Here is a 25,211-nt window from a genome sequence, read left to right on the forward strand (position 1 = left end):
GCATTTATTCCTCCTCTCCGCCGTGGATTCTATTCTGTCTGCAGGTAAGCCAGTCTGACATCCAACCACTTTATCAGAGTACTTATGCTAAGGAAGATACTTTGGTCCAGGGATGATACGGTTTCTATGATGCAGAATGTGACGTTAGACTGTATGGAAGTCGCAACTCAATGAATTACTAGGCTATATATGGAATAATGCGGCTTGCTTAATAAATAGAATGGTAGAAAAGCTGACTTATATGTAAAAGCCAAAGGCGCAATAAGAAGCCCCAGTTATAGATGTCTTCATGCCGATTGGAGACCCCACGGACTGCAACTAACTTCACTGTGTACCTAGATAAAGATTACTCGAACTCTATCTAAGCCATAAACTATCCAACAGCACGTTCAGAGCTCTCATAAATCTTGACAGACTTGATCCTGCATTAAATAGTCGAGAATGCGCATGCGTCTAGAACTACATCGCCAAGTCAAGAAGGCGAGACGGGTTAAAAAAGCTGATTGTCGGGAAAGAATAATAGGTATAAAAAGCAAGAGAGAAGAAATCTCAAACTGTTACATTCAACGGCTGCTGGACGTGATATATAATTCGAAACTCAAATACATTATGAAGTGAAAGTAAAGAAACGACGCCTGTACCACTTGTGGCTGGATCATAGCTCACCCAAATACCCTCAGAATGAAAGCCAGTTTCTATTCCCATTCACGCATCTTTAAGCCCAGAGGAGAAATAAGGAAAGCAAAAGCAAAAATATGACGAACGAGAAAGGGAAGGGAAATGTGACCGCACGGCAGGTGCAATCAAGATTTCAACCCGGCTCTTATCTGTACAAGCCTAAGTTCGGTTTCCCATTACCGTCCTTTTTTGGTTATTTGCAAGGAATAGTGGCCGCCGGCTAAATCAAAACAGTAAGCAAAGATGTGCATAATGCATCGCCTCAGTTGTAGTCGGTTATTCGTAATCGTCCTGGATTGCGACAGCTTTGCTGTACGTCTCATATGGAGTGGTGGCTCCAAGGGCCCGCCGCTGGTGAGCATTGAGTATCTCCAAGCCATACACAAAGCTGGCATTGACCCAGCCGAACCTAGAGATTGAAAAACGTTAGCCAAATTCTATTGTAAAGTGCGCAGACAAGAAGTATCCTACCCTTCACGAGGTGCTCCCTTGAAATCTACACCTTGGTTTCCATATTCAGCATCGACCCGGTGCGGATCAATGGGCCGAGTAACATCGTACTTCTCGACGACAACGCCGTTGAAATCGACGAAAGCTTTGGTGATCATATATAACCACTTATATGCGAGTCGTTCAGCTTCCTCCTGGTAGCCGTAGCGGAGCAGCCCCGTCCACGCCAGCATCTGCTGGGGTGCCCATCCATACGGGTAGTCCCACTGCCGATTAGGCCGGTCCAAGCTGATAATTCCACGCGACTCTTCAGTACCTGAGACTAGACCGCCATAAGCCTCGAACTTTGGAAGTGCCTTGCTGACCAGTTCAGCCGCTTGGTGGGGGGTGGCGAGACCCGCCCACATTGTCCAGAAAGTCGTAGCACTCTCATAAGACGACCGCTCTTGTTTGACTGTGTCATAGTCGAAGTACATCCCCTTTTCATCATCCCACAAATAGGTGTCCATCCTCGTTTTTCTTCTCCTAGCTCGGCGGTCCCATACCGATGAGGATTCGCTTGCAATATCTTTTGATTGAGCAGTACGGAACTCAGGGGGGACCTCGAGCTTGTCCTTGAAATAAGTTCGGATGATCCGAGCAATATCCACTTCGTACTTATAAAGCAGAGAATTCAGATCAACGGTGGCGATGTTAGCACAGACTCTCTCCAGACGGTAGCTTGTATCATGGCCAGATTCTCGGACAGCCCTATCATGCATAAAGTACTCGTCCAGTTCTGGTTCTTTGATGATGCCATTGTTATACGCCTGAACAAATTCTTTAAATTCCATGCCGTGTTTTTCAGCATAGGGTGTGAGCAGGTGAAGGAAATGCGTTGGCTCGGTTTCCGGCGGTACGCCTAATCCCTCGGGCCGGTATCGCGACAAACCAGATATGGGATCATAACGTGGCTCAGCGGTCCAAACACTGTAGTATTCCTTAATGGCAGCAAGAGTGGAAGTCCGAAGGAATTCCAATGCGTCGGGTTCTCCCTTAATCCGCTCATACACCCTCAGAGCCATATCGGTCAAAAATGGCGGCTGGGAACGTAGCAGGTAGTAAGTCCGGTTGGCATTGAGGATCTTTCCATAGTGTTTGATACAGAAACAAAAGTTGATCACCATGGACTTTGCTAAGTCCACTCGATTGCTGACCAACAGGCCCAGAGACTCCATGTAGCTGTCCCACCCATACAGTTCATTGAATCGACCTCCGGGAACGACGAATGGCATCCCAGTATATTCGATTTTCTTGGTCTCTTCATTATACTTCTTCTCCATCGCCAAGGCGAGAAGACCGGGCTTTTGATTAAGATCCTTCACAAACTCCGGAGTAATTTCTGAATCGAGCACCTGCACATCCAGGCGCAGTTCCGGGTGTGCCTCGGCAATCCCTCTATAATACTCCACCTGCTCAGGGGCCCCCGGGGGAATATAGATTCGGGGACGTGGGTCGTCAGTCCAATCCTTGGGATCGCGGCCAGCCACTTCAATGTTCGAACCATCTATCCGGCGAGTCAGGGCGTTCCAGAAGGAGTTCTTAATCAGACGGGAGAGACGGGCGACCGGGTTTTCGCTTAGACGAGCCTCATCCAGGACAATGACCTTCCTGCCATAGTCCTTGGCGATGGTAAGCTCCTGCAGGAGGTTGGACAGCATATACGTTCCTCGCACGTCGAATTTGTTGTATCCGGAAGAGGCCGCGGTTCCCAGGGAGAGCACCTAGTATATCATTTAGCCTCTGCCGACGGGGTCAAAAGGGCCGCCAATCCACGCACCTTGGGGCCTACGTCCTCAATTGTGATCTGCATGTTCCTATCCGTATCCTCTCTCTCCAGGAGACTCTGTAGGGTCTCTTCGACATCGATAAGGAACTTGCGGGGTTGGGCGGAGATCTCATCTGTCGGAGCACGTGCGTCAGTCTATGTGGCTCGGGAATTGCTTCAGATTGGATCAGGCACGTACCATGACTGCCTCTTCTTGCGGGGATCCCACCAAGGAAATTTTGGATATCCTGGCGATTGAACGACTTCAGGTTCTGTAATATGACCCAGAAATGGTTAGTTGACTATAATGGCCTTATCATCAGGGAGCCCCTCTCTATTTATACTCACCGTAGAAAAAGCACGTCTGCGATCCTTGATGCGCGCGTTGGCTTCCTCGTCACCGTAATAGACGTCGGGATGAGAAAAAGGGTCGGTGGAGTTTGTTCTGCGGGGTTGTCCATTTGACGAGCTCATCGTCTAAGGGTGATTTGGGGTGAAAATAGAGAGCTGAAGGGAGCTGGAAATTTGGGGGGAAAAATAAATGAAGGGACCGGGAAGAACCAGGATAATGGGTTTGAAGCAAGACCAATGACCCCTGCAAGGTTCTAATTTGTGGCGTTTTCGGCGGTGATCACGGCTGTGGTCGAAATCGGGCGGTACTCGGGGTATATATATCGAGAAAAGTATGTAAGACCAAAACAAAAAGGAAAGAAGAAAAGGAGGTGAAGTTGAGTAAGAAGATGTTCTAAACGATTTTAAATATAAAATTTAAAAATAAAAGACGACTGACTCTATGAATTGGCCACAGGGGAGAGAATCAATCAATCCAATTTTAGTATGATTTCAATGGGTCCCCACGCGACGTCACAACACTAAGGAAGAATCTATTGAATTGAGTCTTTCTAAAATCCTTCCCTACGTGGGATGACACACCTCGTTGCTTTTTTCCAAGAGATAGCGGTGTGAACATTCCAAAATCGTGTTCCTCCTTACTCAGGGGAAATTCCAATTTATTTTAATTCTATCCTAGAGACCTAGAGAATCTTCACATACGGATTCCACTGTTGGTACACTGAGAGCGAGAGGACCAAAAGGCGATGACGGCATATCGGAGCGATGATTTAATGTCCTCGATTTTTACTCCACCGACCCATAAAAAATTAATGGGCAGAAGCTTTTCTATCATAGGGCAGCCAGCTCACTCTGCCAACGGGATGTCCTTTTCTTATCCATCGCACTCAGACTTTCTCGCTTGTTTCATAGATCCAAGCACTAAGTGAGTCAGGCGACTTCATGCGCAGTTTCCTCCTGCTGTCCTTCCTGTCCTTTTCCCTTCTAGTCTTTTTCTTTTCTTTTTCTTTCGCCTCCCTTGTTTCATAAAGTAATTTCATAAAGTAATTTCTCTTACTAAAGCCAGATTCGATGCTCTATCGAAGGTAGGAGGAGGTCCGGAGTATGCACTGTCACTTGATGCCTCCCCATCGTCTCGACTTGTCTACTCGGGAATAAAAATACCGTTTTCAATCGCATAGAAACCTATCTAGCAGTAGTATGTATGTTCGGAACAATGCATAGTGATGTAATCAAAACAAAGGCTACTTGGTATGATACCGTTTGACCTTCAACTGTCGGCTGTCCATCGGATCCAAGCTCTGGTCCGTATACAAAGTATTCGAACCAGCATCCACCTGGTCGTCGACAAGGCGTTCGTTGGGAAGAAGAATCGCCCGGTCCAACTGATACGGTAGTCCACGATGGCGCCCTCGAATCATCATGAGGCAGTTAACAACTTTACTGAATACCGACAGCTGTCCGCTCAAGGAGGTCGTAGCGTTTGGATACCCTAAGCTGAGACCAACGTTTCCACTGGAACGAGTCAGCATCTCTCCAGATTGGTTAACTAAGCATCAGCTTACTATGCGGAGATAACCTCGAAGAATATCGCGAAAACAGTCATTCCCTGTCCTTGATCAATTCCGGCTCGGAAGCTGGACATGGAAGACAACCTTACCGGCTGAGAGGGGTTCATGATGCGATTCGATTCAGCAATGCAGATACAGAAGATGCCAAGAAATATGTACCACAGATCGAAACTGAGTTGGTTTCGCATATGGGACAGGATGTATTTGGAGGCGTTGTTCTCGTCGACCTCTCCGTCGCTGGAAAATACTCCGAGCGAACGCTCTTCGTAGGTATTGGATGCACGCATGCTGATGGCGATGGGGAAGATAGAAATATACATCATGACTAGCAAACTAAATTGGACAGCCGGGTTGACGTCGGCGAGGTTGAAACTCGCCGTCCCTGTATGTCGTGCTGAAGCTGCTTGAAAGAGAGCGGCCAGCACCCGCGGTCCACCGGGGAGAGCGTTAACGGCGGGGTTATGTAAATCCAGTACGATAATCAACAGGACATCGACGACATTCAGGACGAAGACAATCCCAAACAGAATCCAAGTGGGCTTGCTACGGAAGAGTAGCGTGTAGCATCGGCGTGGATATTTCAAGAGGTAGTCCAGGGGCTCTCTGAGTGACGAGTTTTCAGGTGCACATTTAAATATAAACCAAACGATGAGACGCAGAAAACAGGGATAGAGGTTATTTCCCGCGTATGCAACAAAACTCATAATCAACATGGGAAATGTTGCATCTCGAAAGGATACCATAGAGTCCGGGGTGAGGGTGAACCCAAGATTGTTGACCATGGTTTGCGCCGAATAGAATCCCCTGAAATCGATCGAGGATGAGTATATGCTGAACTCTCAAATTACATGCGAATGCGATAAAGGGTGCTTCAAACATGACCTAGAAAAAAGGTATACTTCTGATAGGGAAAAGGAGATGCGATAATGTCCTGTGGCACTTACCACCAGATATGATTCTGTCCACACTCATTGAGATAGGCTCGATATTTAGGATCGGCATACTGTATCCAGCCCACTAAGCATATTGCACCAATTAGATGAAGGCCGAAGAAGTAACCTGCCCTTAGGGTAAGCCCAAATCCATGCAAAAATTGAGGACATTTACCTATCACAATCTTCAGGAGCAATTTCAAGCTTCGGTATTCTATGCCGCCGAGTTTCTCCCGGTCTTCAGCAGTCAAGTTATAAAATCGTGAGTTCCTGCCGAGGCTCGCCTGTGAAGAGATGTATGGAAGGTTGGAGCTCTTTGATAGTGAGACGGCTTCGCGAAGCTGTGAACCCTGCGACTTGCTGGGTTGTGATCCAAGCACAAACATAGAGGAAGCTACACGTTCGAGCGGAATAGGGGCATCTCTCAATCTGCGGCGCACTTCTGACTTTGTGTCGTCGTTGTCGGCATATTCCGAGATTTCTAGTATTAACGAGTTACTTGTCTACCATCTTTACAAAGGAAAGAAAAAGCTCACGTACCATCCTTACTTGCTCCTTCGTCTATCTCGACTATCGGCTGACCTGTAGTTCAATGAGCATGAGTTTTACGATAAGACGAAGCAAGGCTGCATACCTCTGTCACGTTCGCGCGGGGAAGGGATGTATAGAGCTTTGTCATTGTCCGCAAAGGTGATACGACGGTTAACTGGCCCTATTGTTTCTGAATCCTGGCCATCTAGAGGCTTCGAGTTAGTTAGCCTGCGTGCCAACATGTGAATTTTAGTAAATTCCAGATCAAGGACCATAGCCAAGTGAGGAGTAGTTCCACCTACTCGGGTGATGCTGCTCGTCTTCTGCTCGACTTTGCCGAGTGGTCATGGTCCGTGGTGTCCTTTTCCCGGGATACTTGCTCCGGCTCCTGAGCACATTCCGTGTTAACCTTGGCAGGTTGTGCCTCCTGGTCATATTCATAGTTCTTGGAAGTCCTTGGGTGTGAGTTTGGACGCAAGGCAGTGGGGGCTATTGAACGATTTCCATTAGCGCAGCTCGTATGTACATAGCAAAGAGCCAGTTACGCACCTGTCTCTTTCAACCGCTTCTCGAACCAGTAGAGTCGCACGATAACCACGATGATATTGATGAAGGTCATGTTGCAGACCGTGGGGACGAAGTATATAAACAGTTGTTGATATGTCTTCAGATCTTTCACATCAGTACTAAATGGGAGTTTCTTTAGCCAGTTCCATTTCTGTAACAAGATAGATTAACCCACGGATTAAGCCCTGTCACTGTGGCAGTACTGACGCCAATAAAGAAAGAATCGATTGAACTGAGATTGCCAGAAGGAAAAAGGATAGCCAGCCCCAGAAGGCTCCAGAGAATAACATATGAATCTGTTTCCATCATCCAGTAAGTCACTGCTATTCATGAACATAAGTCATAATATCCGTACAATGCAAGGTAATAAAGTTTACTGGTGGTTTCCACATCACTTCGTTGTTGAATGAAAGTAATTAATTATGGTACGCTGGTTTGTCAGGGACGCGGAAACGGAATCTTTAGAACCGATGGGCATGGCAGAATGCGATATAGGATCGTGGAATAATGCTTTCCAATATTGGGGTTTAAATATATTGTATAGATCTATATCAAAATAAAATACTAATAACAGATGGCACGTGAGGCTTGGTATACACAAAGAGGTGTTCCTGTTGAGTAAGAGCTATCAAAATGAGGGATTTATATAAACCAATGCCGATGCGGAGAGCCTCAACCCCACACAATCCCTCACTAGTGTTTAGATCTATTCCTAGAAGATGAACGCCGTACGTGTAAGAGGGAATTTTCTGGTCCAGTGCTTCAATCAAGATAAAACAGATGAGCTGCACACGTCGTACAGCCACCCTGACACTGCTGGTTGAGAAGGAAGTCATCTGCAAGCCGATCCTAATATCAGAAGGGCTGATGGCTTGCGATCCTAGAGAATTATGCTTTCCTTCCCATTTAGTCAATGTTGTACTGCAGATCGAGCGAGGCTACCCGCCAGCTCTCATGACTTATGGCATCTGTGGCGCCATCCAGTTGACGCTGCTATGTCATGATAGTATACAGCCAGATTGGTGTAGATGCGCAATGATGTCAATAGCTTGTTTCAACCACCCACTAGTCCTTGTTTGCCATGCGCTGCGAGAGTCTAAAAAACGTGTCAAAATAGGAAGAAGTTTAAATTGCATGAACATTGTGCATAAGCTCGCAGGTGAAGATTGAAACAAAATGTTGCCAAATAAGCAAATATAAAAGGTTTAGGTTACACCTTCCGTAAAAGGACATTATCTTGTTCATCAATATCAGATTGTGATATCGAGATTACTCGTATGTGCTACCCCATTTCCCCTATATCTTACAGCTTGGCAGCAATAGCGCTGCCCCCATCGAGTGTGATAGTGGCTCCGTTCACATACGAGCCCGCACGGCTGCTCAGGAACAGGCAAGCACCTGCCACGTCCTGGGGGGTACCAATACGACCTAGTGGAATGTTTCCTTCGATCTGCTCCCGATAGGATTCCAAAGTAGCAGCCATCATCTTGCTCTCAAAGGGGCCACAAGCCAGCGAGTTTGATCTATAGGAAACCTGGTTAATGGACATTCTCCTATCGTCGAAATGACACATACGTAATGTTCCTTCTACCAAGGTGGTTGGCAAGAGTCCGGCTGAGGTGATGCAAACCGGCCTTACTAGCGCTATAAGCAAAGGTCTCTAGCGCTGGGACTCGAAGTCCATCGATGCTACCGATGTTGATGATGCGAGCTGGATCGCCCGACGACGCTGCCTTCTCCAGCAGGGGGGTAACGAGCCTCGTCAGATCGAACACCCGGTGGAGATTCAGAGTGAGGACCCTAGTCCAAGCAGCGGAAGGATACTCATCATAAGGAGCGCCCCAGTTCGATCCGGAGTTGTTGACAAGAACATGCAGCTCTGGTTGGTTGATTAGTTGATACTATTTCTGGATTGCGGCAGCCAAGAACATACTGCCTTCGCGCTTTCCAAGCTCTTCAGCCAATTTCTTGACATCTTCTTCATTGTAGAAATTAGCGGGAATCGCGTGTGCCTTTCCTTGTCCGAGTGCATTGAGCTCGTTTACGGCCTTCTCACAAGCCTTGGCATCACGGGACGAGATATAGACAGTGGCTCCGTTTGCTACGAAACCTTCGGAAATCATGCGACCAACGCCCTTGGCGCCACCGGTGACCAGTACCACTTTGCCCTAAGTACAGCGTTCAGTAATGACCTGACGCTATTTTGATAGAAATTCTAGCGCTGACCTTGACATCGAACAGGCTTTGAGAATCCATGATAGCCAAAACAAATAATAAAGATTGCCAAGCAACAGAATACAAAGAAAATGTGGGATAAATACGAGTGAGATCAAGGTGAATGGGTTGTATTCAAAGGGACATCCAGGAGTAGATGGATGCTCGCATCATATAACCACTGGCTCCCTAACTATCCGGCGGCCGAGATAACTGAACTGGAAAGATACCGAGGCTGTCCGGCGTCCGGAGCAGGAAGAATAATGATGCGCTCTTGACATTTCTCCAGGTAGCTGTTGGCTCCAAAAAGATGTCAATCATTTAGTAAACCGAGAAGAATATTATATCGGAAATATCTATTAAAAACCGTGTTTAATCTCTGAGTATGTCCAGCAACCAGTGTTGGTCTCGAGCTGGCCTATCCTGCGCTATTCCTGTTCGGGATCCCGGCTAGGGCAACGAAGAAAGGGTTTGCGGGGCTGTACTTCTTCAGATGGGGTAGTCGCGGAGCAACAGCACCATTTTCTTAAACTCATACAGCCTGCATTTCTTTTGGCGTTTTCTTTTTCGTTCACTTTTCCTTCTTGTCTAGACAATATATATTATTTTGCATTACATCTCCCGCGAGAATGGAGGAGTTATTAGCGAAACACCGCAAGGAACAAAAAGATCTCCAAGCACGCATCACACAGAAGAAGAAGTCTGCCACGAAGAAAACCCGCCGAGGAATTAACGAAGAATGCGATAGGATGCAGAGTGAACTCTCCGACCGACACCAGGCCGAGATTGCAGAATTAAATGGCGAGCCCGCCCAGCCCGTTGATGGCCTCGAAGATCTTAATCTGAATGGTTCCGAGGAAGACGAGAAACCGAAAGATCAGACCGATGATTCACAGCACCCTCCATCGATGAATAATTCTCTAGACACATCTTCTGCTACGTCAGAGTCCTCAGCCCCATCGCCTCGCCCGAAGAAGCCGAATCGTCAGAAGGCTCGTCTGGCACGTCGCGCTGCGGAGCAAGCCGCACAGTCTGCCATTGCCGCAGAGGAGGCTTCCAAACAAACAGATCACCGTGGAAATGAGAAAGACGTTATGGATGGTGTTTTCAAACGGTTGGGGTTGAAGCAGATTGAGATCAACCCAGATGGACACTGTCTCTACTCTTCTATTGCCTATCAACTGGAAATGTTAGGCCTTGGCTTGAAGCCCGACCCGGAAAGAATTGTTCTTAAGTCCCCAACCCAGTCTCGCATCGATACAGTGGCATCGCCCCGGCACGATGGTTATAGAGCAGTTAGGGCCGTGACCGCGGACTTTATCAACGAGCACCAGGATGATTTTGTGCCCTTCATGGAGGAGCCTGTGGAACAATACACGCGCAAGATCAAGCTTACGGCAGAATGGGGCGGGCAACTGGAACTGTTAGCAATCGCTAGGGCGTACGGTGTTGAAATCAATGTCATCCAAGGTGACGGTAGGATTGAAAAGATAGAGGGTGACACTCAAGAGTATGATGAGGAAGAGAAGCGCAAACGTGTCATTTGGCTAGCCTACTATAGGCATACATATGGCCTGGGTGAGCATTACAACGCGCTTATGAAATGATCTCGGTTATCAAGGAACGTCGATAGACGATCAAAACCTACGTCACTACGAAGCCCAGGCTCCTTTCTGATATCTTTCCCGCCACGGGGCTTATCTCTTAGCGAGTCTTAAGTCTTTCGCCAACTCCACTTGTCTCGCTACTTAAGAATTTCTTTCGTGGAAAGGCTGTCACCGAGACCTTATTGCCCCAGCTTCGTCAGGTTCCGATCAAGTCGACCTTGGGCATCATAGAAGATTCCTCCCTCTGAGTGATCTAGGATCATCTTGTAAGCCTTACAACAATCACGCTCTCGCATTGTAGGATGTCAGCCCGATTATAGAAGTGTTCGGGGCTCGACCAATGCCCGGGAGAGAAAGCGTGGATTAATGCGCGACTGTTATTTGGATCCATAAAAGAAATCTTCTTGTCGGGAAAGTCCTGCCCGGTGCAGGAAGGATATGCATTGTCAGGTGTTTGACTATAAAACGGACCAGCCGATGGGAAAAAAATTCAATGTATAGATCCGATATCCGCTTACACAGGGCGTTATGTAATATGATTGTTAGAAGGAGCCAAAGCAATGTATCTGTGATTGTTACAGGTATTATCTAAATATTCTCAATACGTATTGGTTTATATACCTTATTTCCAGGCAAGGGATTTGCTTCTTGTTGCACTCAGTGACCTCCAGAACCCATCAGTAGACTTAATGGGTAACAGGGGTAACAGCACGGGCCAGTTCGCCATCGATGTTTGCTCATATAGAGCCAAACTCACACCAGGGCATCGGGAACAGAGTAGACCGATAGATGGCCATGCTCCCTAATACCAAAATGCTCCGCATTTCCATCATTCGTGCCCTGCTAGCCAAGCAGCTCTACCTCTGTATCACCGGTCGGGACAGAACTGGGTGACGAGGTTGCATCCTTCTCCCTCGCTTCCCCGGATATCGTCGGCCTGTGTGCATGAAATCTCCCCGCAGTCTACTCCTCTTGGAGGGAAATCTCCTGTTGGATCTGCACTGTCTCGGTGTCTAACTGTAGTCAATGCTGTCCCTTTCGCTTGTGGTTCCCCTCTGTGACTTGGTTTCCAACCAGAATCGAATTATGTCATTGCGATAGTTTTGCCCTGAGCGATACAAACAGGGCTCCACCGCAGAAGGCTCTTTTTTCTTTTTCTTTTTTTCCTTTCTTTTTTCCCCCAGCAGTTGGTGGTTCAGTAGGTTCAAATGTATGTCAGATGATGTGTAGTTCAAGACCATTGTTGTTTATTGGTCTGTGCGACGATGTTGAAATCCTGTGGGGGTAGATCTGAGCGCATACCAGTAGTAATGTAGTATTAGTATTAGGTAGTAGATCGCTACCCAGTAGCAAGCAAAATGCCATGCAAGCGTTCTATTCAAGTCGGACTGCTATTTCAACGAGCTTCATGGGCCGAAGACTCAATTTTCTTCAAGTCGAGCAGGTCTTATAGACGTAGTAAACTCCACCATAGCAGAGCACTTGTGCTGGGAGAGATCTAGCTCAAAACTCCAAGCGACGGCGCAAAAGGTCTGTTAGTAAAAGAATCATATCTCAAGCTCCCTTCGAACCCGGGCAGGCACCCTCGAAATGAAAATGCCTATACCAAGCTGAATCCGGACAAAGTAGATTCCATCCATCCGTGGACGCTTCCCCAGCTTGAATATAAGTCACATTGACACATGCATAAGAAATGGTTGCACTTGGCCGTGTCGCAAGTCAATAAATCAATATATATTAAATGACATGCATGTGAATTTGTCGTCAGCACTGCATGTCTCAGGTTATTGCGATTGATCATTCCTCCTATACGAGGCCCCTCATCATCATTCCCTTCTTCTGCTTTCCGTATATAAGTGATCTGGTTCTTCGGTCAAGGTCCGAAGCCTCATATCCCATATATTGCTCACTATCCCTGTCACAGAGACGCAGATAATCGACAATGAAACGGAGATCGCTCCTTGTTTTCCCGAGGCCATTCTCGTGCCTGCTCAAGGATAGGGAACCACTGGCGCTTGTGATTGGTGTGTTGACAGCCGAGGTTGTTGCCTTTCTGGGACTAGTATCGGTATCCATGTATGCCAGTGGCCTGTATGGACAGTATTCTTAGGTGTGAACCTTGGAGCCAGTCATCTCCGCTACACCCGCGGACCGGATTGTGGTCGCGGATTGCGGACGATGAAACAGCTGTACGAGAAACATCCTGGGGAGTTAATGCACGGTTTTATTGGAGGCGATTTTACTGTGTTGAACCAATGCGATGTAGGGTGTCTACTGTGTACTTAGTAACAGGTCCCCTGGGAGTTCTGATGACTCAGGATGTGTAATGTTACATACAATAATTACCACGGCTGGGGTGACCACGGCCATGTTGTGTATTGTCACGTACTGTCAACGGGGAAACAAGCACATGTTGTGGACGTCATCTACAGGTATAGTTCGAAGATCATTGACCTTTATATCTCTGTTTCTTGAACGACAATACCTATTATTATGGGAAAAATTTGCCTGTTCAACTATTGGCATCTATCAAAGACCCTATCAGCAAGCCCAAAATGCCCCTGAACGAGGTGAATAAATTATTCAGTTATGGTGTTACTCAGTGGCAACAAAGTATCGAATGTCCATTAGACCGAGGATCTTCGCAAAGTCTCGATCCTCTCTTCCGAACGCAGCACCAGTCAGCTTGCCCGACTCTCGGCACTGGCTTGTGAATTTAGCTCACGGCCAACCTAGTCCAATGATTAACTGCAGAAGATCTTGGTAAGATTTCCCCGGCGGGTGCGAAGCCGGAGCTCTGTGACATTCCTTCTTGTCCCGCTGAGCCGAGCGTTTACCGACAGGCCAGCCCTCTGACGCATTTTCATGGCGCGTGCAAACTGAATAAGTACCCTGGGTTTGGCCGAGCCATTCAATTGAAGCTTTTTGAATAGCAGACTTCCCTCCTCCTTTATCCTTTTCCTCTCCTGCGACCCTCATTCTTTCCTGGTCATCCGTATTCCTATCAGACTAAGGGGAACAGATCCACTGCATTAGTGCATATAGTCTGCATCGATTGTATTATATCATCTACCTCTCTCTATATCTTTTATCTTAGTTTTGAAAGCTCCCTATCATCATTAGCGCCATGGGTTATCTTGAGGACGAGGACAAGAAATACTTGGATGACGTCCAAGCCGTCAAGGCCTGGTGGAACGATTCCAGATGGCGACACACCAAGCGCCCCTTCACAGCAGAGCAGATTGTGGCGAAGCGTGGAAATCTGAAGATTGAGTACCCTTCAAACACCCAGGCCAAGAAGCTGTGGAAGATCGTTGAGAGCAACTTCGAGGTACGTTTTCAGACTGAAACAAGCCAAGAACTAGCTAATTTGTTATCGCTATAGAAAAAAGTGGCCAGCTTCACTTACGGTTGTCTCGAACCCACAATGGTTACCCAAATGGCGAAATACCTTGACACCGTTTATGTCTCTGGGTGGCAGAGTTCTTCCACTGCTTCCTCCACCGATGAGCCGTCTCCGGATCTTGCTGATTACCCCATGGTAAGCTGTACTTGTTCGGACCATATTGGATCATAAATTCGCCTTAACTAACATACCCAGAACACTGTGCCCAACAAGGTCAACCAGCTCTGGATGGCCCAGCTGTTCCATGACCGGAAACAGCGCGAGGAACGAATCACGACACCCAAGGAGAAGCGCGGAAACTTGCCAAACATTGACTACCTACGTCCCATCATTGCCGACGCTGACACTGGACACGGTGGTTTGACTGCGGTCATGAAGCTGACCAAGCTGTTCATCGAGCGCGGAGCTGCTGGTATTCACATCGAGGATCAGGCTCCTGGCACCAAGAAATGTGGCCATATGGCTGGCAAGGTTCTTGTGCCTATTAGCGAACACATTAACCGTTTGGTTGCCATCCGTGCCCAAGCTGATATCATGGGTACGTGTGACAGCTCTGGTCTTAGCTTTGATAGAGAATATTTTCAGCTGACTATGCCTAGGCTCCGATCTCCTTGCCATTGCTAGAACCGATGCGGAAGCTGCCACTCTCATCACCTCTACCATCGATTACCGCGACCATGCCTTCATCGTCGGCTCAACCAACCCCAACCTCCAGCCCCTCGTTGACCTGATGGTGGCAGCTGAACAGGCCGGAAAGCAAGGGGACGAGCTCCAGGCCATTGAGGACCAGTGGGTTGCTCAGGCTGGCTTGAAGCTTTTCAGCGATGCTGTCATCGAGGCCATCAACAAGGGGGCGCACTCCAACAAGCAGTCCCTCGTCGATCAGTACCTGAAGGCCGCCAAGGGCAAGAGCAACGCCGAAGCTCGTGCGATCGCCAAGAGTATCACTGGCGTTGACATCTACTGGAACTGGGATGCCCCTCGTACCCGTGAGGGTTACTACCGGTACCAGGGTGGCACCCAGTGTGCCGTCAACCGTGGTGTTGCCTTCGCCCCATTCGCGGATCTCATCTGGATGGAGAGCAAGCTTCCTGACTACGCCCAGGCTAAGGAGTTCGCCGACGGTGTCCACGCCGTCTGGCCCGAGCAAAAGTAAGTGCATCCCCATTAGGCGAACGCACGCAATATCGGACGCTAATAATGAACTTCTAGGCTTGCGTACAACCTGTCGCCTTCGTTCAACTGGAAGAAGGCCATGCCCCGCGATGAGCAAGAGACATACATCAAGCGCCTGGGTGCTTTGGGTTACGCCTGGCAGTTCATCACCCTGGCCGGTCTGCACACCACGGCCCTCATCTCTGACCAATTCGCCAGGGCCTTCTCCAAACAGGGCATGCGCGCTTACGGTGAACTGGTTCAGGAGCCGGAGATGGAGCAGGGAGTCGATGTGGTCACTCACCAGAAATGGAGCGGTGCCAACTATGTCGATAACCTCCTGAAGATGGTCACCGGCGGTGTCAGCAGTACCGCGGCCATGGGCCAGGGTGTGACGGAAGACCAGTTCAAGCACTAATCTCAGCTCCCAAGCCCCTATTGATGATTTTCTTTGCTTTAGCCGATTTTGAGTACCCACGAGCAGTTTTTGTTGTATAGATTGTAACCTCCTTGATGAAAAGGATCACGTTTTATATAGCATGATCTAGTTATCGCATTTTTTCCTTAAATCTTATTTTTTTTCCTTCTTTTTCCTACCACGGAATATGAACTTGGGTACAATCTGTTTCGGTAGCCGTAGTAGTCTACATAGCACCACGGTAGTAAAAGGGTCTGCCGTAACATCATTGCCAGCCTGTTGAAATGGTTACACCCAAAGAAGAAGGCGGCCTGAAACGTAATTCGCGCTAGTGAGACCTGAGCCTCGGAGCTTGAAAAGGGACCTTTTATAGGAAAAGTACAACCCCTCTACCAAATCAAGTTATATCAGCTTTAAATTCAAATAGTGTACTCAACTACCAGATCTCTCCTATATACTCTACTAAAACTACATATATAAGTGTTGTAGTATCCAATATGCTAATCCCGTAAAACATACAGTATAACACCCAACAGACATATCAGAAAATGTTGAAAAATTCTGCCAAGTCAAGGAGTTCGATGAGGTGCCATGCCCGCGGCCCGGTATGATCTGGTGCCCATCAGTGAAACTGGCCCTCTCCTAGGGAGATCACGGTTCCGCCCATATTATTTCTTCACGTTCTGTTCTATACACCCATGAAAATTTGCAGTTCCTCCAGGGAGCTCTTGTAACTCTAATAAATTCTTGTAGCCCGATTTCAAGAGTATAGTTCTGTACTTTCTTATAGTAGTAATACTGTATGTAGTAGACATATCCAACAATGAAAGATATCACAGTCTGTAGAAACAGCCGTCAAAATTAAGTTGATACTCAATAAAAACTTATAGACCATTTTCTTACCGAGGTATAACCATTCTGAGCGAAGAAAGAAGTAGGATGTTATTATAACCACCCAATCAAGAGGTTCTACCTATACGTTTAAGCATAGACGCAAGTCCCGCTAGTTACTAGACTGGCATATATCCTACGACTAGAGAACTTCGACCAATTCTAGTAACTCAGACATGTATAAAGACCAGGTGATAAGGTTCAAGGTTCGTTAGTCTAGGATAGCATATATCTCCACGGTAGACCAGACGGAGTACATAGACCGGGGGAAGATAGCAAGCCAAGCATGGTGACCATGGGAGACGAAATCTAATTTGTATATAGCAGCTAAAGCAATCCTAGTAACTAGTGGTGGTCTACAAAGGGTGAAAGGGGAAAGTATAAGCTATTTAGGTACTATACAATATCCTGTATTGACATTGAATTGAGGGCCTTGGTGGCTTATGAATCTATGATATAGCTATCTTTTAGGTACCAGTGATCGTTCAACCAACGCTCTCGGAGAACCCACAGCGACGTTTGGCTAGGCCCAATTCACAAAAAAGGGGGGAGTCCAATTGATTCTAGAAAGTAGTTGTTGTCAAGAAATGTACGGGAGTAAGAAGTACTTCGGAGATTTGGAGGACACCCAATGGAGAACTGCTTGCGAGGCTCCGTTGATCGCATGGCAAGTCGGTGTCGATCCCTGCCAAAAGAGAACAACAGTTGTGACCTGGAAAAGTAGCGGGGGAGGTCATTGGCTGGTCGCAAACTTAGAAAGCCCGAGGGATGGGACGATAGTGCCATGCCGCGTGGGAATGCTAAATCTCCCCGATTTTGTTTTTTCAAATTTTCGCATTACTGGTTTTCATACATTCTTTTAAATAGTAAATTTCTAGCATCTTAGCTTTTTTGAACAGTAGAATTAACTTAACACCTGCGGTTAAAATTAAGTCAAATTGGAGAGTTTATAGCTAACCCTGTTAGTTAACGCTTAGAGAGGAAATTATCCAGCCAAGGTTTATAAACTAAAACTTTTGTACAACTCTGTGCTTCCACTGTACACCCACCACCATTGGATGAATTGTGATTACAGTGAAGCCAGCCGCTTTTTGAATTCTTGACCTATAAAGTATAAATCCCCCAGGGGCAAAGTAAAGAGAAGTCGGAAACGTAATGTAGGTAAAGAAGGAACAACATTAACAACCATATTTTGTCCATGATAGCTCGGGATGAAGAATCCTGTAGAAGCTGTGTTGTGGTCAGACGTTTCTCTGGGCAGTAACTGAAGACTCTAGACATAATGGAATGCGTATATTCTCGCTCAATTGGATCAGCTTCGGGACGAAAGTATGAAATTGTTGATGCAAGGTCATGATTTGGATCGGGCGTTTTATGCTGATCCAGGAATCAAGGCCTCCAGGGTAAATGTAATGGCCCTCACACTGCTCAGGAAGCGGAACCACACATTGGGTAATACCAGCATTTATTCCACCCTTAGTCCAGGTAGGGAAAGGCTGATAGCCAAGGCGGAGCTCAGCGAAGATGATCATATAACTCCACATAGTGCAGGCAAAGCTTGGGTTTTTCCTATGAAGTCGATCTGGGGAGCAAAATTGCATAGGCGAGAGGCCGTGTTCAGCCATGGTGTCTCCAATTTCCATCACCAGACCGAAGTCACCGAGGTAGAATTCCCCTGTGCGCAAGCTTTCAGGAATATTAAATATGGACGAACCAGCTCTCCCTGCTTCCAAAGGTCGAAAAATGGTATAATTTGCTTAAGTAACCTCCCGAGTGCCTCATATTTAGCATTCCAGTGGGAAATGGAAACATCCACCACATACAGTTCCTCTCATTCAAATCTGTCAAATATCCATTAGAATGCGGACCAACGGGAAAGAGTGCGAGATAAAATTCGCTCTCGAGGTGTACAATTCCAACTTTATGTAATCTTTCCAGCGCCTCTAGCAATTAACGGGCAGCAGACATGCTAGTGGCCATGATCATATTTCTCAAGGTAGCAATGCAAAGGCATGGGACCAACAAGGGAGCATTAGAACTCTATGATGGCACTTGTTTCCAGGGAGTAGAAAGGTTGCCTGATATGTCACGAGATGGGAGGTATCCTGCACATCCTGAAAAATTTTGTCCTGCACGCGGAGTTCACTTTCTCCCCATTCTCTCAAAGTCATAAAGTTTTAAGAGCCACATCCTTCTTATCATGAAGATCGTGGGACATCCAGACATTGGAGAAGCCGCCAGAGCCGATTTTACGGTCTATCAGGTATCTCTCATTGAGCACTTCTCCGACACGAATGGGATAGAAGACATGCGGAGTTACCGTTATACTATACTTAGTCAAGGGCTCGATAACCTCTTCGAGGTCAAGTTTCTTCTCTTCATTGCCCACAAAGTCACTGAAGTCTGCCGCGTCATCACCGTTACGGTGTGCGGTCGCCGTTATTGCCATGGCTGGCACTCCACTCGGGAGTGTCTTACTGTCAGCTAGCCTTAGCGACTATGTATTGAGGCTGAATGGGGTGATGGAGGTGTTGTTCAGGGAGCAAAGCAAGCCTATTGTCGCCGGTAACAAAGAAAGCACATACAGCTAAACGCGGAAGATAAAGAAGTTACGCCAACGCCTGGAAGAAGAGCAGCGACAACGTGAGCAAGCTGAGCAAAGGCCGACCCTGATTGACAACTCATTGATAGCAAGGGATATATGTACATAGGGTTATCCAGTGGTTGCTGAAGCGACAGTGAACTATGGGAACACCGTTGAGTGCAATACGGCCGAGATAGGCGTGTTAGAATTAAAGCCATCCCTGGCGTCATCATCCCGACCAAAGAACATCGTGTTCTCTAGGGTGTAGTAGTTTGGGGCTGATTTTCCTCAGTACTACATATATCATAGGGTTTTAAGGGTACGGTACATATACTTAACACCCCACATTTCCAGTGTTGGTTGACAGCTTGCATCACCCCGCCCATGGACCCCCCTTTTTTTTGCCCCGAAAGTTTTACTAACCTTATCAGAAATTTGTAAACCCTGCAAATTTACAAATTCCAATACAGTCCTAGCCATACGTAACATTCAGGTTTCCAGATACCAAAATTAGTCGTTACTGATGAAAGGTGAGGAACTGCTCCTCCGATCTTGATGCACTGAAGGGGGGAATACCGCGGTTCAACTCCCTGCCGATGAGGGGAAGACGATCATGTGGCTGCTTAGGTGACCTTGTTCTTATTTTAATTAGTCGACCTACCTGATAAATCATATATCTATTCTGGTTGACTGTCATTGATATAGTTCACTCTTTCTCTTTGGTTGGCGTTGTTCTAGACATAGACAATCAAGGGCAAGCAATAACACCTGATCAGCCCATAGATACCTACCCGTCTCCGCATTGTCCAACGATATTCTCCCTTTCCAGTCCCCCAACAATTGCCACCATGGTCGCTTCGAGTATCCCCCCTCTCCAGTATACTCCTATTGAGCATATTCAGGGTCGCGTGTCTACGCTTCGCAAGACCTTTTTGGAGCATAAGACCCGCGACCTTGAGTTTCGGTTGGTCCAGCTCCGGAAGCTCTACTGGGCGTATGTCCGCACTCCCCTAGCATTGAATCCCACGATGCACAGTATGACTGACACACCTGTTTTGATTTTGCAGTCTCAAGGATCATGAGCAAGAGATCGCTGCTGCTTCGGCCTTAGACTTGAATAAACCTCGCTTCGAAACCGAGATTGCCGAGAGCGGGTGGTTGCAGAATGACATCGTGTTTGTGACTCGAAACTTGCGCAAATGGGCCCAGGATGAAAAGGCCGAGGATATCGATCTTACCTTTAAATTTATGAGCCCCAAGATCCGAAAGGATCCACTGGGCTGTGTTTTGGTTATTGGGTGAGTACACCCCGTCCCTTTGAATGGAACCTCCCAAGGCGGCGGCCCGGAACTTGCGAAAGCATACTAATAGATTCCCTTAAACAGTGCTTTCAATTTCCCCTTCCAATTGACACTCGGCCCGGTCATCGGTGCTATTGCAGCTGGTAATACTGTTGTGATCAAGCCTAGCGAAAATGCTCCCAACTGTGCTGTGGTCCTCCAGCGAATTGTGGAAGCATCTCTCGATCCGTCCTGCTACACTGTTATTCAAGGAGGGGTCCCCGAGACTCAAGCTTTGCTCGCTGAACGATTCGATAAAATCTTCTTTACCGGCGGGGCCACTGTTGGCCGTATTATTGCCAAAGCAGCTGCTCCTCATCTGACCCCGGTTGTGCTGGAATTGGGTGGTATCAACCCGGCCATCATAACCAAGAACGCCAATCCGAGACTTGTTGCGCGGAGACTTCTATGGGGTAAATTGGTAAATGCTGGCCAAATCTGTACCTCACAAAACTACCTGCTGGTTGACAAGGAACTTGTCCCTGCTGTTGTGGAGGAGTTCAAGAAGGCCTATAAGGAGTTCTATCCTCAGGGAGCGAAAGCATCGCCAGACTATTCTCGTATTATTAATGAGGGCGCATTCCATCGCATCAAGTCGATGCTCGATCATACTAAGGGTAAGATCGTGATGGGAGGTACAATGGACGAAAAGGAGCTCTTTATTGAACCAACCCTGGTTTTGGTGGACTCTGTCGATGATTCAATGCTGGTGCAGGAAAGCTTCGGTCCTTTGATTCCTATCTTGCCCGTGGAGAACCTCGAAGAGGCAGTCAATATCGCCAATGGAATTCAGGCCACCCCTCTAGGTCTCTACCCGTTTGGATCCAAGGCAGATACTGAAAAGAGTAAGTTTCCGCACCCTTTATCTCCCCGTTATTGCTAGAAGGATATACCATGGAATTAGCCGTACGAAATTATCTGACAATTTTCTAGTTCTCGCCACTACTCGCTCTGGGGGTGTCTCCGTGAATGATGCTGCTTTGCACATCCCTACCCTTCCATTCGGCGGTGTCGGTGAAAGTGGTTACGGCGCCTACCGTGGAAAGGCCAGCTTCGACGTGTTCGTTCATCGTCGTCCCATTACTAGCTCCCCCAGCTGGCTCGAATCTATCCTCTCGATCCGCTACCCGCCATACGCAGGCAAACTGAGCAAGTTCAAGGCAACTAGCACGCTTGCACCCGATTTCGATCGCAATGGAAACAAGATCCGATTCGGCTGGCTACGTTATATTCTCACTCTTGGCGGAGGTACTGCAAAGGCTGGTGCTGGCAGGGCTGTCGTCGTTGCTGCTGGTAAGTGACAATTTCGTCTGGTTCTTCGGAATACTCGACAGATATTCCTGCCCCTTCCTTCTTTTCCCCCTTGATACACCGCCCCGACCTTTAAAAACGCCTTAATTCTTATTATCATTACCTCGCCAGACCGAGAATGATCCCGGCCGATACCCAAACCCACCCCCCTTTTGGATTCTGGAAAACTTGGTTCTTCCATTTGTCCGATTTCCTTTCTATCATCTTTTTCGTCTGAGATACCATTTTGTTCATTTTATACCCAGCTACACTATTGGCTTAATATTCTCCCATTTATGATGGACTTACTCACAAGCTATTTTTAATAGTGGCCTATCTCGTGCTCCAGGTTCTCGAGCGCCGAGCTTCGAAGCTTTAATCTGATCTAATAACATTGAATTGAATATATAACTTCTTGGTTGGCTAGTGTTATCTACTATCTTCTTGGACTGGAAAAGATGAACATGTATTTATTGTATGATTGGGATTATCAAGGATCTTCAAGCTAGCTAGGTAGTGTGTTAATCTACGAGTTGCTTTCACCTTCGATGAGATCTAAGTTCTAGCTATTCTAGTTGAAATGTATATAAAGTAACATTATTCGTATCAGGCAAATGAAGAATGCTTATCATCTATATGAAATCCTTGGTAAATTGTCATCCATGTAGCCAAACAGAGCAGGGATGAAAGAAGATAAAAAATTCAAAAAGGTAAAATGATATATATCAACATCTCCTCTCCACACCTTTTCGACTAACACATAGATACTTCACTCCTTTGTAGGGCTTCACCGTCTCGCCCAAGCCACGACTTCGGCGGGGATCAATGTTCAAACTGTCCACTTTAATTCCCGATGGAAGCCAGCCTCTGACTGAGAATGATACAGAGGCAGAATTAGGCATGAGAGTTGCATTTAACTGGGTTTTGGTTTTGCGCTGTGAAGTGTGGAAGATTGAGTTGGAGGAGTCGTCGGTTGAGGTTGGTTGTTGTTGGGGTGAAGGGGATGGCTGAGGGGGTGTCGGGGGTTGTGGTTGTGATTGCTCAGGGGTCATTTCCTGTTGTGGATCTACATGTGCCATGGCGGTGCGAGAGATCTTCTTGACCTTCTTCTTTTTCTTCTTCTTGGTTTTCCGCTTTGTTGTCTCTCCTTCGGGGTTTTGGTAGGATGTTGAAGCCGAGGCGTCGTAGTAGCCCTGGAGGAGGTTTGCATCTGGATCGACGTCTTCAAAATCTTCATCGAAGTCGTCGTCGCCGGTTGGATATCCGGATACGGTGCAACGGAGGGTTGCGGTGCCCGAGACAGTGCCGGCGTCTTTGGTCGGAACTCGCCATTCCAGAACATTGTTTCCAGGAGAGAACAGGGCATCACCGCGGCTGGCTTGCAAGTCTGTGATATTTCGGACTGAATTCGGGATTGGTATCGTAACCAGGACATCTTCTAAGACAGGGCCCGAGGAGTTCCCGCCTCCAAGAAATGACGGCGTCGACGTGCCGGATCCGCCTCGTCCTCCTGGCCGGTTTAAGGATGAATACCCCGGGAAGTTTGTGTTGAGGATCAGCCGGACTTCGAATTCGGAACCAGTTGGGCCGAGGGATTTACGAATATCTACAATGGCAGGCAAAAAGAGCTTCTCCATATGACTCGGTGGTTCATCAAGACTCGGGTCAATGGGTAAAAGGTCTACCTCATACCCCGCAAGAATAAATCGCCCGTCTGGGGGTATGAAGCTCAGTTCTCCAGGTCGCTCTCGCCATTTAGCCAGTCGTACGCAAGGATGGAATACGGGTAGCTCAAGCTTTCGCCCAATGGCCTGCTGACCGCCAGGAGCCGTCAGGGAGAGTAATAATTCAGGAACACCGGATATCTTGGCCGTGAAAGCGATAGTGCCGGACACCAAGGCAGAGAGTAACCGACCTGATGGTGCCATTGTGACCGAAAGTGATTCGATAATGTCGACATATAGTTCGTTAGAGGTGTGCCGTACTCCAGGTCTTCTCCAAGGTATCGCAGGTCCCTGAGCCGCGGTATTGGCCGATATTGACCGTTTGAGTGTATTTGGGGCCCCTAGAATTGGCGTAGAAGAACTTTTCAAAGGCGAAAATGTTAGCAACCGATACATAGGTGGCCATGCATGACAAGCCTCTTCCATAGTATCCAAGTGAACAGGATATGAGAGACTAACCCAGAGAGCCCGACACCACCCAGCAACTTCCCCATCCACCCCGGCATCTCCACAACTTCCTGGAGCGCATTTAGCTCTGTATTGCACACGATGCCCGCATCGCACATCTCATTGAGCAACTGTGCGACCACTTCATAATTTGCCTGTATTTTATGCGAGATTAATGGTGCTCCGACGAATTCCTCAAGTATGTCCACTACGCGATGTAGGAACTCTAGCGCAACGAGCGGCTCCGTATCAACTTCGGAAAGGGCCAGAAACAGCAAATTCGACTGGACAACCGAGAAGACAGTTACTGGTGGCGTAGCATTAGGGATGTAGAGGAGGGACGGCCGCGGAGCTGGATGCGACGTGTAGAGGGGTAAGATGGTAGCTGCGGAGGGCGGACGGGAGCGATAGATCTGCTCTACAAGAGGATTGCTGGCCAGAAAGTCAGCTCTTACTTGATAGCCAGAAAAAAAGTCAATCGGGAAATAAGATATACTTATGCTCGTCGTAGATATACAGCGCATCAATCTCCCCGCTCATTATGCCGATTTGTCCGGGTGCTCTATCGGTGGGGAGAAACAACGATATGAATAGCGCTCATGACATCGTTAAGATGTCCCCGGATTCTGCCGCCAATCGCCGCCTTGTGGATTTAATCAATGCGATTCCTATCGCTAGAAATCGTCTTGTTTCAAGTTATTGATTCAGCTGTTTTACTTGGGCAGTGGTACACTGGACATATTCTACGGAACTGTGCAAATACCCGCACTAACTATTTTACTACATCTGATATTCAACAAACCATTTCCGATGACTTCAACCTCGGAGAATAACGGCCAGGCCTGGGACGTCGAGTCCAAAGAGGCCAAACGCCTACTGGCAGAAGATAAATTTGACGACTGTTTAGCGTGCAGAGCCACCGGTCAGTTTCCTCCAGCTTTCCAATATAAATGAGTACAAAACGAGCTAGTGGGATATCGTCTGACACATTTATACGATGCATTCAGGCTCCGCCGCGTTTATTGGTCTCGGCGTGTATAGCTACTATACGGGCATGAGCAATCTGCAGAAGCAGGAGCGCGCAGTCATGCAGAGCGCCACAAAATACAAAATGGGCTCGCGGAGGTTAGGTATTGCGACTATCTCCGCGACACTGGTGGGAATGGGAATTTACAGGGCATTTAATTGAGATGTGTATGTGTGTATGTATAGTAGCCTTAATATAAAATACTCCGCTTCGAAGTTTAG

General features: G+C 47.4%; 8 protein-coding genes across 8 annotated transcripts; 4 read left to right on the forward strand and 4 right to left on the reverse strand.

Annotated features, from left to right (window-relative positions):
* Positions 1 to 211: 211 nt before the first annotated feature.
* Positions 212 to 3,673, reverse strand: BDW43DRAFT_267637 (alpha,alpha-trehalase). The gene is made up of 5 exons (XM_032041015.1): positions 3,284 to 3,673; positions 3,135 to 3,207; positions 2,948 to 3,069; positions 1,150 to 2,891; positions 212 to 1,087 (listed from the first exon to the last, which is right to left on the reverse strand). Exons 1-5 carry the CDS (start codon positions 3,407 to 3,409, stop codon positions 955 to 957), a joined length of 2,196 nt encoding a protein of 731 aa, XP_031902971.1. The 5' UTR covers positions 3,410 to 3,673; the 3' UTR covers positions 212 to 954.
* Positions 3,674 to 4,530: 857 nt separating this feature from the next.
* BDW43DRAFT_298266 (putative potassium uptake transporter) lies at positions 4,531 to 7,279 on the reverse strand (the record flags this gene model as incomplete). Its single annotated transcript, XM_032044531.1, has 11 exons — positions 4,531 to 4,801; positions 4,852 to 4,895; positions 4,947 to 5,661; positions 5,802 to 5,916; positions 5,965 to 6,270; positions 6,330 to 6,371; positions 6,424 to 6,548; positions 6,623 to 6,809; positions 6,870 to 7,006; positions 7,063 to 7,183; positions 7,243 to 7,279. The coding sequence occupies 11 exons, from the start codon at positions 7,277 to 7,279 to the stop codon at positions 4,531 to 4,533; spliced, it is 2,100 nt and encodes a 699-aa protein (XP_031902972.1).
* A 686-nt stretch (positions 7,280 to 7,965) lies between these two features.
* BDW43DRAFT_267658 (short chain dehydrogenase/reductase family) lies at positions 7,966 to 9,466 on the reverse strand. The gene is made up of 4 exons (XM_032041016.1): positions 9,114 to 9,466; positions 8,821 to 9,055; positions 8,463 to 8,766; positions 7,966 to 8,410 (listed from the first exon to the last, which is right to left on the reverse strand). Exons 1-4 carry the CDS (start codon positions 9,141 to 9,143, stop codon positions 8,191 to 8,193), a joined length of 789 nt encoding a protein of 262 aa, XP_031902973.1. The 5' UTR covers positions 9,144 to 9,466; the 3' UTR covers positions 7,966 to 8,190.
* Positions 9,227 to 11,239, forward strand: BDW43DRAFT_249060 (deubiquitinase OTU2). Its single transcript, XM_032039778.1, has one exon. The coding sequence runs from the start codon at positions 9,731 to 9,733 to the stop codon at positions 10,706 to 10,708; it is 978 nt and encodes a 325-aa protein (XP_031902974.1). The 5' UTR covers positions 9,227 to 9,730; the 3' UTR covers positions 10,709 to 11,239.
* Positions 11,240 to 13,835: 2,596 nt separating this feature from the next.
* Positions 13,836 to 15,687, forward strand: BDW43DRAFT_308406 (isocitrate lyase 1; the record flags this gene model as incomplete). The annotated part of the gene is made up of 5 exons (XM_032046499.1): positions 13,836 to 14,039; positions 14,094 to 14,249; positions 14,310 to 14,652; positions 14,714 to 15,266; positions 15,327 to 15,687. The coding sequence occupies 5 exons, from the start codon at positions 13,836 to 13,838 to the stop codon at positions 15,685 to 15,687; spliced, it is 1,617 nt and encodes a 538-aa protein (XP_031902975.1).
* A 3,914-nt stretch (positions 15,688 to 19,601) lies between these two features.
* Positions 19,602 to 22,341, forward strand: BDW43DRAFT_267666 (hexadecenal dehydrogenase). The gene is made up of 4 exons (XM_032041017.1): positions 19,602 to 20,156; positions 20,230 to 20,460; positions 20,548 to 21,347; positions 21,436 to 22,341. The coding sequence occupies exons 1-4, from the start codon at positions 20,011 to 20,013 to the stop codon at positions 21,801 to 21,803; spliced, it is 1,545 nt and encodes a 514-aa protein (XP_031902976.1). The 5' UTR covers positions 19,602 to 20,010; the 3' UTR covers positions 21,804 to 22,341.
* Positions 22,342 to 22,405: 64 nt separating this feature from the next.
* Positions 22,406 to 24,519, reverse strand: BDW43DRAFT_267669 (putative AP-3 adaptor complex subunit mu). The gene is made up of 3 exons (XM_032041018.1): positions 24,460 to 24,519; positions 23,976 to 24,395; positions 22,406 to 23,877 (listed from the first exon to the last, which is right to left on the reverse strand). Exons 1-3 carry the CDS (start codon positions 24,501 to 24,503, stop codon positions 22,518 to 22,520), a joined length of 1,824 nt encoding a protein of 607 aa, XP_031902977.1. The 5' UTR covers positions 24,504 to 24,519; the 3' UTR covers positions 22,406 to 22,517.
* Positions 24,520 to 24,675: 156 nt separating this feature from the next.
* On the forward strand, positions 24,676 to 25,210 carry BDW43DRAFT_267671 (uncharacterized protein). The gene is made up of 2 exons (XM_032041019.1): positions 24,676 to 24,885; positions 24,971 to 25,210. The coding sequence occupies exons 1-2, from the start codon at positions 24,774 to 24,776 to the stop codon at positions 25,150 to 25,152; spliced, it is 294 nt and encodes a 97-aa protein (XP_031902978.1). The 5' UTR covers positions 24,676 to 24,773; the 3' UTR covers positions 25,153 to 25,210.
* Position 25,211: the final 1 nt, after the last annotated feature.

The sequence above is a fragment of the Aspergillus alliaceus genome (assembly GCF_009176365.1).
Source record: "Aspergillus alliaceus strain CBS 536.65 unplaced genomic scaffold BDW43scaffold_9, whole genome shotgun sequence".
Taxonomy (NCBI): Eukaryota; Fungi; Ascomycota; class Eurotiomycetes; order Eurotiales; family Aspergillaceae; genus Aspergillus; species Aspergillus alliaceus.